This window comes from Suricata suricatta, chromosome 14 (assembly GCF_006229205.1).
Source record: "Suricata suricatta isolate VVHF042 chromosome 14, meerkat_22Aug2017_6uvM2_HiC, whole genome shotgun sequence".
NCBI classification, from domain to species: Eukaryota; Metazoa; Chordata; class Mammalia; order Carnivora; family Herpestidae; genus Suricata; species Suricata suricatta.
Genome location: NC_043713.1, coordinates 45,870,260 through 45,886,406, shown reverse-complemented (window position 1 = coordinate 45,886,406; position 16,147 = coordinate 45,870,260). Strand labels below are relative to the sequence as shown.

Sequence of the window (16,147 nt, the reverse complement as noted above, 5' to 3'; positions counted from 1 at the left end):
AGGGTAGGGAAAAAGAGATAAAACTGAACATACTGGTATCAAGTCCCATGAGATTGGGAAAAGCTGATCCATAGAAATAAAAGAACAGAAAGATTCCATTTAGAATGCTATTACTTTGTCTGGAGAATAATGTGTCTGCTCTGCTCTGCCTGTAACTAATCCATGTACACACATCACATGAGCATCTTCTGTCCAAAACAAAATCGCAAAGTGCGATTCCTTGGTATCTTTTACCCTAGAATAGTATGTATGTTAATTACACACATAAGCATAAATATACATATATGTGTGTGTTCATTCCTTCTTGGAAATATTCTTAAGTGTGAAAGAAGAAAAGTTGAGCTGTTTCTCCCAACACCACACTACTTGCTAAAATGAGGACTTGGAGGGGCGCCTGGGTGGCTCAGTCAGTTGAGCATCTGACTTCGGCTCAGGTCATGATCTCACAGTTTGTGGGTTCAAGCCCTGCGCTGGGCTCTGTGCTGGCAGCTCAGAGGCTAGAGCCTGCTTCTGATTCTGTGTGTCCCCTTGTCTCTCCCCTCCCCCGTTCATGATCTGTCTCTCCCAAAAAAAAAAAAAAAAGTTAAAAAAATTTAAAAAATAAAATAAAATGAGGACTCAAAAACAGCTCACCATCATCATATTTGCTTATGAGCCACCTTCTGCCTTTCTTCCAATTGTCACTCGTCTTCCCACTATGGTGGCACTCTGGCCGGAGGATGGCAGGGGAAGGAATGCAGAGGACACTCCAAATACTCTGTTTTAATAACATTTCCCAACCTTTCATTGGACTGAACATGAATTTTGTGTATGTGTTTGGGGGTGGAGTTGCACAGAAGTCTCTGAGATTTAAACTCTCTGTGCTTGTTTGACACATACCTGCATCCTTTCCACAGAATCAGAGAATGAGCTGGCCTTGTGGATGAGGTACGTGTGTTCCATGTATTCCGTGAGTCGTTGTAGGAAGCTCAAAGGCTCGTTAAATATAACTGGCATGGTGATCTTGGATAGTTCCTATTTAACAAGAAAATGGAAATGGTAATGTCCAATATACATGGCAAACTTACCTGCTGGTATCTTTACCTCACATGCTTCCTGGGAAGGAAGTAACAGAAAATCACAGCCCATGAAATTGAATTAGCATCAGTTCACTTTCACAAATCTTTCCCAGAGGGCAATATGGAGTATTTTGTTCTAGACCTTGAAGGAAATACAAAGACTCTCCAGACATTCTCCTTCGCTTCAAGGAGCTCATGATCAGGTGAGCATTAGATAACAACTATTAATAAATCTGCCTTAGATTCGAATTAGGAAATGGGGGGTGTCTGGGTGGCTCAGTCTGTTAAACGTCTGACTCTAGATTTTGGCTCAGGTCATGATCTTAGTGAGATTGAGCCCTGCATCAGGCTATGCGCTGACAACACAGAGTCTGCTTGGGATTCTCTCTCTTTCTGTGCCCCACCCCTGCTCATTCTCTCTCTTTCTCTCTCTCTCAAAATAAATAAACTTAAAAAAAATTAGGAAATGGGATACAAAGGTGATGAGACCCCAAAAATAAAAAAATCTTCATAGTGAGCTAACGACCAATGATATACCATTTTTGTTGTAATTTTCCAAGAGAAATTTCAGACTGTTTTTTGAACAACACTGAGGTTTCCTGAGCAAGCAAATCTATTATACTTTGTGGACTAGGTACTAGAAGGCTACTGTACATTTTACAGAATAGGTTTTAAATTCTGTCTGCTAGAATGACACAATCACAGTAGACTTCCAAAAATAATCTGATGACTGGGCAGGGGGTTGGGGGTGTCTCTGACTTGAATTTTCAACTCTGTGTACCCTAATCCTGCCAGCAAACAACAGCATCATTGGGTCTCTAAAATATTCATTAGGTAAAATATTCATCTTGATATTCTCTAGAATATTCAGATGATCTTCTTCCCAACCCTTCACCTACCCTTAGTTATGTTTCCTTTGGAAATCCGGTCTTTCATAAAGTTTACTGACTAAAGCTACATGGTCAGGTGAACATTCCCAAGACACCATCCAAGTTGAATGCCACCTGCCTTAGCTATGACTGCCCACTCCCCCAACATCCATATTCTTACTAATCTGTATAATTAAAAGTAATATAACTTCCACAAGACTATAACTGGAGTGCATTAGAAACATTAAGCTCATTCATTACCATAAAATACTGCAGAACAGACACGTAGCAGCTCAACCTAATTAACACAAGTGGTAAGTTCATTGCTGTCTCACTGGGGAGACAAGGGAGAATAGGAACCTAGAAAGGGATAAAGAAAAGAAGACTGCACTATATACACTTGGAGAACTCGTTAAATCCAGAAAGTCACTGAGAGAGCCCCCATCAGAAAACTGGGACTACCAAAGTTCATCTCAAATGACATGTCTCAAGCTCTCTTTCTTCTACTTAAAAATAACTTCCTTGTTTTCTTTCTTTAAAACAAACCACAGGGGCACCTGGGTGGCTCAGTCGGTTGAGCGTCCAACTTCAGTTCAGGTCATAATCTCACAGCTCATGAGTTCAAGCCCCATGTCAGGCTCTTTGCTGACAGCTCAAAGCCTGGAGCCTACTTCAGATTCTGTGTCTCCCTCTCTCTGCCCCTTTCCTGCTCACGTGCTCTCTCAAAATAAATAACCATTAAAAAATAAATAAAAAATAAATAAATAAAACATTCATAACGAAGTAAAAACATGAAAATTCATAACTCTTGAAGTAAAAACATGAAAATGCTCCTTTCCTTAGAAAAAAGGCACCATCAACTGATTGGGATACACTGCTATGTAATTACACAGCATGTTGAAAGTAAGGGGACGGGGTGCCTGGGTGGCTCAGTCGGTTAAGCGTCCGGCTTCAGCTCGGGTCATGATCTCACGGTTCGTAGGTTCGAGCCCCGTGTCAGGTTCTGTGCTGACAGATAGCTCAGAGCCTGGAGTCTGCTTCAGATTCTGTGTCTCCCTTTCTCTCTGACCCTCCCCTGCTTGCACTGTCTCTCTCTCTCTCAAAAATAAATAAAAGACATAAAAAACATTAAAAAAAAAAAAAAGTAAGAGGACTCCAGTGCTCTACATTTGACAATGGAGAGATCATCTAGACAGATGATCAAAAAAGAAACAATGGACTTAAATGACATGTTAGGTCAGACAGATTCCCCAGATGTATATAGAACATTCCACCGAACAGCAGCAATTACATACTCTTCTCAAATGCACACAAAACATTCTCCAGGACAGATTATATATTAGGCACAGAACAGGTCTTAATAAATTATTTTAAAATGTTCATTCATTTTTGAGCGACAGAGTACGAATGTGGGGGGGAGGAACAGGCAGAGAGAGAGGGAGACACAGAATCTGAAGCAGGCTCCAGGCTCTGAGCTGTCAGTACAGAGCCTGATGTGGGGCTCGAACCTATGAGCTGCAAGATCATGACCTGAGCTGAAGTCGACCACCTAACCAACTGAGCCACCCAGGCGCCCCATAGGTCTTGATAAATTTAAGAAGATGCAATTGATATCAGGCAACTTTTTGAGCCAAAAGAGTATGAAATTAGAAATGAATTACAAGAGAGGTGCCTGGCCAGCTCAGTTGGAAGAGCATGTGCTTCAATACAGGGGTCATGGGCTTGAGCCCCACATGGGTGTAGAGATCACTTAAATAAGAAAAACTTTAAAAAGAAGAAAAATATTAATTATAAGAAAAAAAAATTCACAAATATGTAAGACTTAAAACATACTACTGAATAACTAATGGGTCAAAGAACCAAATTCAAAGAGAAAATCAAGAAATATCTTGAGACCAAAGAAAATGAAACTACAACATGCCAAAGCTGATGGGATTCAGCAAAAACAATTCTAAGAGGGAAGTTCATGGCAATAAATGCCTACATTAAGAAATAAGAAAGATTTGACATAAAAAGCCTAACCTTATTTAACTTACTTGACTCCAAGGAACTAGAAAAAGAACAAATTAAGGCCAAGGGTACTAGAAGAAAAGATGTAACAAAGATCAGAAGGGAATAAATGAAACAGGAACTAAAAAGACAATAGAAAAGGGAAATGATTCAAATAAATAAAATTATAAATAAAAGGAGAGACATTACAATTGATACCATAAAAATAGGATCATGTGGACAAAATGGGTGAAGGAGACAGACGCTTCCAGTTATGGAATAAATAAGTCATTGGGAAAGAAGGCACAGTACAGGGAATGTACTCATACGTAATATATGGTGAGAGGTGGTAGCTACGCTTGTGGTGAGCACAGCATGATGTGTAGACTCGGTGAATCACCACCTGCATACCTGAAACCAATGCAACACTGTATGTCAACTACATGGAAGAAATACATAGGCTCATAAACTACTGGAGCAATTACACACCAACAAATTGGAAATCCTAAAAGAAATGGATAAATTCCCAGAAATACATAACCTACAAAGATTGATTTCACAAAAAAGAAAATCTGAACAAATTATCAATAAGGAGATTGAAACAGTAATCAGAAACCTGCCAACAAACAAATGTTCAGGACCATGTGGCTTCATTGGTCAATTCTGCCAGACTGTACTTCTCCAACTCTTTCAAAAAAATTGCAGAGGGAACACTTCCAACACATTTTCCAAAGTTAGCATTAACCTGATCCTGAATCAGTCAAGGACACTAAAATGAATGTGTATCTTATGAGCATGAATGCAAATACCTCAACAAAACATTAGCAAACCAAATTCAAAAGTACTTTATAAACACCTGACACACCAGGATCAAGTGGGATTTACTCCGGGGATGGAGGGTGATTCAACACCACAAATCAATAAACGTGATCCACCACACTAACAAAATGAATGATTAAAATCACACAATCACCTCATTAGATGCAAAAAATGCATGACAAAATTCAACATCCTTTCATGGGTACAGTGGGGAACATATCTCAACCTAATAAAGGCCATATATGACAAGCCCACAGCTAACATCATGCTTCCTGATTTCACACAGTATTACAAAGCTATAGTAAATGACACAGTATAGTGGTGGCACAAGCCTGGACACACAGGTAAGTGGAACAAAGAGCCCAGAAATACACCCATACATATATGGTTCATTTTCAACAAAGGAGCCAAGAATATACAATGGGGGCAAGGACAGTTTCCTCAACAGATGGTGCTAGGAAAACTGGACCAGCCATTTTCAGAAGAACAACACCAGGCCACTATCTTACACCATTCACAATAATCAACTCAAAACAGATTAAAGATTTTAATGTAAGAACTGTAACCATATAACCCCTAGATAAAAACACAAGGGATAAGCTCCTTGTCGTAAGTCTTGTAATGATTTTTTAAAAATCTGACTTCAGGGGCGCCTGGGTGGCTCAGTCGGTTAAGCCTCCGACTTCAGCTCAGGTCAGATCTCATGTTTGTGGGTTCGAGCCCCGTGTCAGGCTCTGTGCTGACAGCTGGCTCAGAGCCTGGAGCCTGCTTCCGGTTCTGTGTTTCCTCTCTCTACCCCTCCCCCTCTCATGCTCTGTCTCTCTGTATCAAAAATAAATAAAACATTAAAAAAAAATTAAAAAAATAAAAAAAAAATAAAAATCTGACTTCAAAAGCAAAAGTAACAGGGACCTTATCAAACTGGAAGCTTCTGGAGAGCAAAGAAAACCAACAAAATGAAATGCAACCTAGAGGGTGGGAGACAATACTTGCAAATCATGAATCTGATAAGAGATTAAGATCCATGATACATATTAAAAAACTCTTACAACTTAATAGAAAAAAAAATTTTAAAAATCGGCAGAGAAAATTAGTAGACATTTTCCCAAGGATGACATCCAAATGGCCAAAAGGTAAAGATGCTCAATATCACTAATCATCAGGGAAACATAGGTCAAAACTACAATGAGATTATCACCTCATACCTGTTAGGATGGGTTTTATATACGAGAGGAATGGCTGGCAATAATGTGGAGAAAGGGGAGCCCTTGTGCCCCACCGGGGGAACGGGACATGGTACAGACACTGCAAAGCACAATGGAAGTTTCTTAAGGAATTAAAAATAGGCCTGCCCTATGATTCAGCAGTTCCACTTCTGGATATTCACCCAAAGAAGTGGGAACACTAACTTGAAAAGACATCTGCACCCACATGTTCATCAGAGCATTATTTATAATAGTCAGTATGGAAATAACCTAAGTGTCCATCAACAGATAAATGAGTCAAGAAAATGTGATGACTGGGTCAAGAAAATGAGATACACACACAGGAGTATTATTTGGCCTTACAAAAGAAAATAGTCCTGCCATCTGTGACAGCGTGGATGAACCTGGAGGGCCTTATGCTAGTGAAATAAGCCGGACAGAGAAAGGCAAATATTCCATAGTATCACTGACATGTAGAAACTATCAACAATAACAACAATAACAACACAATAACAAACTCATAGAAACATAGTAGGAGGTAGTTGCCAGAGGCTGCAGGTGGGGAATATGGGAGAGACGGGTAAAAGAGTGCAAACTTTAATTATAAGACGAGTAAGATGGAAAGATCTAATGTATAACATGGTGACTATAGTTGATAACACTGTTTTTGCATAAATGAAATTTGCTAAGGGAGTATAATTTAAATGTTTTCACACACAATGTGAGATGAGGTGTGTATGTGAGGTGACTGATGTGTTAAATTAACTCAAGGGGAATTCTTTCACAATACACAACATATGCAGTCATCTTGATGTAGACTTTAAATACCTTATAACGTTGTTAACTATACCCCCAAAACCCCATCCCTTCTACAGACAACGTGTAGTATAGAATACATATTAGAAATACATCTTTTTTTCAAAATATCTTCTGAAGAAATTTAATTTATCATCTACTAGGTGCCAGGCACTGTTTTAGGCACTGGGTTAGAAGACTTGGTAGAGCCAGTTCTGACCCGAGATGCCCTGCTCTCTTCCCTTACCTCTTACAGATCCTACCCGTATTTGAAGGCCCAGCTCAAGCCTCTACTTCTCAGCCGTTCTAGTTCTCATCGATTTTGGCTTCCTCTAACTCCCGGAGTACCAGAATCTGTATCTCACAATTGAGCCCTTGGTCATGTACTGGCTTGCGTACTGCTTTGTCAGCTCGTCTTGCTGTAACTCTACAGTAATACAGTTCCTGAAGGGAGGGATAAGATCTCATACTCCGCCTGCGTCTTCATCACCCCAGAGAGAGAAGGGTACACTGCATGTGCCCCTACCCTCTATGCTCCTCTACAGTCCCACGCTCACGGACTTTATGCCTATCCAGGCATTTATCACAACGCACTAGGCTTTGCTAACTCTTTCACTGGAATACAAGCTCCTTGAAGTCAAGCCCTCTTTTTAATGATACACAATAGTTTACATGGCAAATGTCTAGGCTACAAGTCAACATGTCCAAAAATATGTTTTATAGACATAGTAACAAATACTAGGAGCACCAAAAAGTTAACAGCTGTTGCCTCTAGGAGTTGGTAGTACAGGTAATCTTAATTATCTTATTTATGCTTTTCTGTGTTTTCTGAGTTTCCTAACATGAACATGTACTGCTCTTTTCATCAAGAGCAAAACAAGAGATTTATTTTAAAACCTGATACTTTTGACTTGACTGAAGGAAGCTAACAACCTTGCGCCATAGACACAGGACTGCCTTAAAACACATGCACGGACATTATGCTCATTGTAACACGGGTAAGAGAAAAACGAAGTCTAAGCAGCATATGGGAAAAAGAACAATGACAGACGTGCTCAGGTTAGTCCAGTCCGAAGTTCCAGGGACAGTGAGGTGGCTGAGAAAGTGGGTTCTGAACAGAAAGCAGCATGGTGGCTACCAGGGGCTAGGGGCAGGGCCTGGGAGTTACTGATTAATGGTTACAAAGTCAGTTCTGCAGGACGAAACGGTGAACGCACGGATGCTGCCGAACTGCCCGCTTACAAATCATTAAGATAGAATAGTTTATGCTGTGTGTTTTACCACAGTTAGAAAAACAAACAAAAAGAAATGGGCTCTGAGATCAAAGTCCCTTTGCTACCTAATATTTGTGTCACCACAAGTTAAGTCCCTCACCTCTCCCCAGATGGGGATTTCACTGTATACCTCACAGGGCTTGGAAAGATTAGGTTAATTCATCTGTGACACTTGGAAGAGCACCAGGCAAACATGAAGTGAGCAATAAACGTGAGCTGTGACCATGGAGAACACATGCAAGAGCGCCAGGTCCTCTGGGATGCAGGGCGGCAAGGGGGCCTTGGGGGCTTGGCCCGCTCACCTGAGCTGTAGTGAAGCTGTTCAGAAGGCAGCCTGGCTTCCATGCGCTGACTCTAAAGGGTGCAGGGGGCGGGGGCGTGGGGGAGAGGAAAGGACCCCTGCTCCCCTTGGAGCCCCAGTCGGGGCGCCGGCTGCAGTCCCGCTCTAAGGCTTTCTGCTGGCCGCTGCTCCATCCAGTCACCATGACAGGAGTTCCCTGAGGGGACGACTCCACCGAGCCCCACCCCTTGGCTAGCATGTGACCCACGCTGTGCCGTTCTTGATCTCGACATTTCACTTTTTTGTGTACAACATCGGGATGAGATTTAGTCATTACAGCAATGAAGAACTTTACCTCAAAGTTTGAATCTGTATTTTTTTCCCCTCAGAAAGTACTAAAAGGACTACAAAATAGTCCTAGAGGGAAGAGATGTGCTGGAGGTGCCAGCATTTTAGCCTGTCCCTAATTACGGCAGATCAGATGAGAATCCTGGCCCGGGGGCTTCATCTTCCATCCCTAAAGCAATGTGGGGTATGCTCACCTCTTCACATGCAGCCCCCAAGGAAATACACAGGCAAGGACGGGACCCTTCAGGGTCTGCTGGCCACTGGCCTCTCAACACCGACTGGCTAGACTTCATGGCAGTTTGTGAGTCAATGAAACTGAGTGTGGTGTAAACTTCGAGACCATGACACAAAGGACATGGTTTTATCATTAATTCAATGAGTAGATTATTTTTAATCATTTGAAAAGCTTCTAAACTTCTAAATAAGCTTCTTTAAATCCAATGTTGTAATCTAGAATAATTTAAACATCTTCCTACTTCTTTTAGTTAACTCAGAATGTAAGCACTCAGAGAAATGAAAAGGCACACATCTAGGCCAAATAACAGAGACAGAGTACAAAGGAAGGAAAAGATTCCATAGAACATACACACATAAATCCAGTCTACCATAACAACAGCCTCACCCTCTCTGAGAGTCAGAAGAGTAGGAGTATTTATACTCTTAAACTGCAGCAATGGACTTAAATAGTTTTATTTCCTCTATTAATGAAATTATTTTAAAATAATTTTACGGTAATTTTTAATTGTTAAAATGTATAGTTCCCTAGATATGTAATGAAAAACTCAGTAACAGGAAGTCTATTTCGTCTCATTTTGGAATTTTACAGTGACATCATTTTTACTTCCAATATAATAAAGGCTGCTTTTGGACTCTCTAGATACTGCACACCACTACTAAGTACTGTGCAGATTCCAGTAAGAGGAAAAGAAACAACGCACATTATGAGGGTCAACTTTCAGGAAGAAACATGAGCTAGGCTACTCACTGGGAGCATCAGTCGGCTGGAAAAATTAAATATTTATGCCACGCAGTTCCACCCTGTGACCCAGCTGAAAACAAAGTTTAAATTTATCCATGCAAATTAATAGCAACCAATGATGAAACTGAAGAAACTCTTAATTGCAATTTCTCATCTACTGACAAACTGAGAGGAAAAGGAGGGGAGAAGGGCTGCTTGCTTCATCTCTTGAGCACTATATAAACCACCCGAAGGCAAGGCCAAGTTTGATTCCAGCTAAATGGAAAATATTTTATATATGTAAACTCTAACACTGTTAATACCCAATTGTGCAAATATTAAGAGCTGGGTTACAGAGAGAACTCAACTGAGGTCTCAGGAGAAATCTGTCTGCTTGTTTGTCCAGGCAGCAAGGATGCAGGCAGAGTCCTCACCCAGGAGTGTGACCCAAGCACTAAATGGGTTTCTAGGCCCTTCAGTGACGAGTAAGTACTAGAAGCAGTCTTGGCTCTGCTCGTTGGATGTGCCTTCTGCAAGATGAAGTTGGTAGCGGGTCCTTCCTCCACACCCCCTCCACCTCCCACAGCTACCAAGGAGGTAGAAATCCATCCTGCTTACATTTAAGGGATTCAGAGGGTCAAAAGTCTCTCACATCTGCTACTCAGTGCCCTCCCTCCATAAGATGTCTACCATCTTCCAGTTTATCTTGCATGAGAGGTTCTTGCTTTCCAAATACCACCGATTGTGCCAAAAGCTGTCGCATGAAGTACGCACAAGACAACCCTCCTGCAACCATGTGGATGAGCAGTTTGAAAAAGGCCTGCCGCTCTTATGCCTTTTGCTGTTGGTCATACCACTGCTCTTCAGCGCTCACAGACCAGCCCAGGGGAACACAACGGGATCAAGTGGAAGATAACACACTTGGAAATGAAGGAACAGTGGGGCAGTGTGTGAACTGAACCACACTATGTGCACCTGAGTGCAAACCAATGGTAGAAACAGAAAGGAAAACAGAAGAAAAGCTACGAGGAAAAAGATAAACACAAAGATATTCCTTCCCTATTCTTCAACTTTCAGAGTTGGGAGGCATTTAAACTGAAGTCTGGACAACCACTGGAGAGGAATGTGGAAGGACAAGAGACACACTGGCTGACGCCTGGATGGATCTCAGGCTTCACCCTGTATTCGCTCAAGGTGCACAAAGTCTGGCTAGAAGCTATGTGGGTGGGGCTGCTGTAAGGGGACCAATTTCCAGAGGCTGAGCCTCCACAGGCTCCCTAATTACGGGCAGGTCGGAGCAGACACCCGCATTGGAAGTCGTGCTGTTTCTCTTCTCCCACTTGCCCTCAACTACCCTTCTGTGACGGGGGTGGAGGGAGGACACCTCACAGCAGCCTCAATCACTGTATAGTATTCTTGCTCGGAAATGTAAAACTCCTCAGGATACCAAAGGAAGGGCGGTGTAGAAGTACAGTGGTAGGACCGGTGAGGGAGGCGCCATAACCTGCAAGAGGGCTCCATGACTTTCCGTGTTTCAGTGTAGGGGAAGACCTGACATCAGAAAAGGGCTCTTCTGGCCATTTCTCCCATATTGGGGTATTCTGATTTCAGAACACTGGAAACGAAGGTGGTAAAGATGCTAGGTTGTGTTTAACTACTTTGCTGTTTCTATTCCCTGTCTCTCAAGTATTTATCACTGGCTTTGGCAAAGCTCCAAATCTCTTGATTTAGAATTCAAGAATGGGGCAGCTGTCACAGCGAAATATACTAACATGTTTATCTAAACCTCAAAATACCCTCGCACTCCTGACAGTGAGTTGACCTGGGATGTGCCTGAGTATGGCCGGCTCTATGGCTGGGTGGCAGGCACCCAGCGTCACATGAATGAGCTAAATCTGTGGTTTTGAGGGGAAAATGTTACAGCTCATGGTAAGATAAAAGCATTTTATCGAAAATTATTACACTGATACAGGTGTGTTGCAGTGAAAACTATTTCAATTTTCTCCTCCCTTCTCACTACTGCAAGGTACATGTGAGTAAGAGGACAGAGCTACGTGCAGCAAGAGCTGAGAGCCCTGGAGGAGCTTCTGTGGCCACATTTCCCAGAGGCCAAGGCACCTATGGCTCCACGGAGGCTCATAAAACCTCTACAAGTGAGTTTTCTCTTCATTTGTTTACATTAACACTGAAGAAAGCCCCAACTGAGCTGTCAACTTGTGAATCATAGAAAAATATTTTTGATAACACACTGTTATCTGAACTTTTGCCACACAGTTGGGAAAGGGCCGAAGAACTGAACGGTATTGCAAGATTCAAAACCCCACCAAATCTTCACTTTCATTTGTCTACTATTATGAGCAAGGTTTCTTAATCCTTGAATCTACTAAAAATTTACCTAATTGTTACTGATACTCTGGTTTCTCTTCAGATTGTATAAATCTTTTGCCTTTTTCCTAATTGTTAGTGAAAAGCCGGTCACATTCTAGCAATAGGTGACATTCGCAGAGGTCTAAACCTAGCAGAAAAAATCTATTTATGAACATTTTACCTTTTATGTTAATATTTTCATAAATCTTGTAACCCTTGTTATTTTGATCACTCACATAATAATACTTGTAAGAATAATGTGATGCAAAGGAACTTAATATTAAAGTCTTAAGGTCACAGGATATATATTGTCCAATGTTTATATTTCTAAGTATTTTTGTGATAGGAAAGTGTAATAATCAGTAAAAGACCTTAAAAGATTAAAAAGTTTAGGATAATATTCTGTAGGAAATATGGAAGGCAAGTAGGAGTCAAAGGAGCAAATGGAACTATAAACTTTTCAACTCCTAAAGTAACCGCTTGCTCTTGTATTCATCTCTATGGTATTTGTTTCCACTGGACATCATTAAAAGTAACATCACAGTTTCATTTTAAAAGGTCAGTATTTATATCAGACCTTCCTCATTTCTGATAATAATCCAACACTAATATTCTATGCTGTCAATATATTTAGTAAACTCAGGGTAGGCACCTGCAAAGCGCTGTGCACAGGTGCCTGCTCAAATTCTGGGCCTCACCCCGCTGCTGGCCCTGGTTTCAAAAGTCAGTGGGCATGAACACCCAGGACCTAACCTCTGGGTGAGTCCTGCTGAGAAACCCTGAAGGGATGAGAGAGGAGAGGAGAAAGAAAATAGGGGAAGCAAAGGACAATGGGATTATGAGATCAGAGCCTTTAAACAAAAGGACAATGGGAGTAAGGAAATAAGGAAGAAAGATTTCAAACCACTAACCAGTATTAGTTCTGAGCTGGGAATCTGTTTTGTAAAACCTTCAATCACAGAGATTTTAGAGTTGAGTATCAGTTATGTAATGTATTCATTTCATGTAGTATTATCCAACATTTAGTAACATAATCCTGTCCAAAACAGATTGGAAGGAAAAAGGAAGATGTCATTAGTTTTGGAAATCTAAGTCTCCATAGTCTTATTTTTTTTAAATATAATTTATTGTCAAGTTGGCTAACATACAGAGTATAGAGTGCGCTCTTGGTTTTGGGGGGTAGATTCCTATGATTCATCGCTTACATACAGCAGCCAGTGCTCATCTCAATAAGTGCCCTCCTCAATGCTCCTCACCCATTTCCCCCTCCCCCCCCATCAACCCTCAGTTTGTTCTCTGTATTTAAAAGTCTCTTATGTATTATGTATTTAAAAGTCTCCGTCCCTCTCTGCAACTATTTTTTCCCCTCCTCTTCCCCCATGGTCTCCTGTTAAGTTTCTCAAGATCCACATATGAGTGAAAACATATGATATCTGTCCTTCTCTGACTGACTGATTTCACTTAGCCCAATACTCTCCAGCAGTTACATCGACACTCTTTTTAGAAAGAAGCAAAGCAAAATGTGTACATATGTGGAAGTGGAAGGCGAGGTCAAAGTGAGCCTGGCTGGAGATGGTGCTGCAGGGTACTGAGGTCCAGGATGGCAAAAGTCAGAAGATCTCTGCATTTCCTTCCTGATTAAGACAAGTTATTCCTAGACCACACCTGGCAGATAAGCATCTATCATGAGTTCATAAAAGCCATGTATTGATGGTTTATTTTTAAAGATTTTTAAGTAATCTCTATACCCAATATGGGGCTCAAACTCACACCCTGAGATCATGAGGCTCATGCTCTACCGACTGAGCCAGCCAATCGCCCCAAAGCCATGTATTTTGAATAATGATGCTATACAACGAAACCATATCATCATAAGGGGCATTAAGATTTTAAAAAGTTGGGGTTGAACCCTAGTTCAGTGTAGAATTGTGAGGTTTTTACCTGCAGGATGCTCATACTCTCCACTCTGTTCTGGCACACTCTCAAGTCAATGGAGACATCATGAGAAGCTACGGTTCGATACCAAATATCCTCCACTACTTTTAAGACTATTATAAAGCTGAGAAACTAGGAATGCGGAGCTATGGGAAAGAGTTGGCTGAAGGAAATGTACGTGGCTTTTGGAATGGAGATTTGTCCACACAGAAAGGAACTGAAGTGTCTGAATATTTTTTTAAGATTTTATTTTTTGGGGGCGCCTGGGTGGCTCATTCAGTTGAACATCCAACTTTGGCTCAGGTCATGATCTCACGGTTTGTGGGTTCAAGCCCCACATTGGGCTCTGTGCTGACAGCTCAGAGCCTGGAGCCTGCTTCTTATTCTGTGTCTTTATCTCTCTGCCCCTCTCCTGCTTGCACACTCTTTCAAAAATAAATTAACATTAAATTTTTTTTATTTTTTAAAGTAATCTCTACACTCAACATCTATCATGAGTTCATAAAAGCCATGTACTTATGTTTGTTTTTAAGTAATCTCTATACCTACCATGGGGCTTCAGCTCACAACCCTGAGATCAAGAGTTGCACGCTCCACTGACTCAACCACCCAGGTGCCCTGCAGTGTTTGGGTTGTTCAGTGTAACAGAAATCATGGAAATGCAGGGTGCCTGGGGGGCTCAGTCAGTAAGTGTCTGACTGTTGATTTCGGCTCAGGTCACAATCTCACGGTCTGTGGGTTTGAGATCAGTATCGGCTCTGCATGGACTCCTCTGCTCTGCATGATAGTGAGGCGCCTGCTTGGGATTCTCACTCCTGCCCCCACTCCTCTCCTCCAAAAATAAATAAATAAACTTTAAAAAAGCTGAAAAAGAAAAAAAGAATCACAGAAGTGCACTGTAGGATTTTTAAAAATGCCTTCATTTTGAACTTAAGTACCAAAACATTATGGATATTACTTTTCTAAGTTTTGAACTATTTTCTTTTGTAGGATACATGGAGGCAGATATTGGAGGGGTCAATACCTAACATTACTTTTAAAAACTTACTCTAATGATATTTGTATTTTTCTCTCAAGATACATTGTACTTGGGGCGCCTGTGTGGCTGAGTTGGTTAGGTGTCCAACTCTTTGATTTTGGCTCAGGTCATGATATCACGGTTCGTGGGATTGAGCCCCATATGGGGCACTACGCTGATAGCACGGACCCTGCTTGATATTCTCTCTCTCTCCCAATCTCTCTGCCCCTCCGCAGCTTGTGCTTTTTCTCTCAAAATGAATAAACTCTTTAAAACAGATACACTGCACTTCATTTATTTTTAAGATATATTGTACTTTAAATCTCTACTGTTGGCCAACTCTTACAGCTTTTGATTGTTTTTATTGCCTACGAGAGGGGATCTATGCCAGTGCCCAAAGGATAATACTTCCAAATGCTACATAATTCCTTCAATTCACATTAATAAATGTCCCAAGAATGTTGGCCTCTTATAAACTTAGTAGAGAACATCTATTTACACAAATAGTTCTGAAATAAAAAATAAAAGTAAAAACATTCTTCTAGAAAATAAGAGTTTATCTTTCAAAGTATGACAGGTATGATCCAACATGACATTATGTCCTATCTTTTAAAAGAACATTCTCCATTTAGACAGAATGACTACTTTAGACATAAACTAGACCTCTAGCCTGAACAAATTCATGAACCCACCACTAAGCCTGATGCTTGTGAGACAGAAAATGGTAGTAGATTCAAGCAAAAGAAATACAGAAACCTGTATTTTCCACGGTGTCTCAAAAGGCTCAGCCACATCTGAAGTTTGCATACAAATTCTGTAAACCAAATAGTCTTTGACAGATGTGGTATCAATTCTACCGTGAGGGTTTCATTCATTAGAGATTATGCAATCTATTTAATGAGTTGGAATCAGCATTAATTTAACATAAAAGGAAATATTTATTGCAATGATGAATGTTCCTTTTGTGAAACTGGTTTATTATTTACTTTTGAGAGGGGGAGGGAGGGAAGGAGGGAGGGATGTATGAGAGAGAGAGAGACTGACTGACTGCATGTGTGCACATGAGCAGGGGAGGGGGTGAGAGAGAGAGAAAGAGAATTTCAAGCAGGCTCCACACAGGGCTCCATTCCACGACCACGAAATCATAATCTGAGCATAAATCAAGAGTTGAACACTTAACCATCTTAGTCACCCAAGGCACCCCAGGTTTTAATTTTAAACACACAAATATA

The 16,147-nt window shown here is 41.0% G+C and overlaps 1 protein-coding gene across 6 annotated transcripts in view; it reads right to left on the bottom strand.

Annotated features, from left to right (window-relative positions):
• OSBPL1A (oxysterol binding protein like 1A) overlaps positions 1-16,147 on the bottom strand; it is a 226,604-nt gene that overhangs the window by 16,808 nt on the left and 193,649 nt on the right. For all 6 annotated transcript variants that reach the window (XM_029921355.1, XM_029921356.1, XM_029921357.1 and 3 more), the window contains one exon: positions 880-1,014. In XM_029921355.1, the coding sequence (XP_029777215.1) occupies positions 880-1,014 (135 nt within the window). The remainder of the gene's footprint in view (positions 1-879; positions 1,015-16,147) is intronic.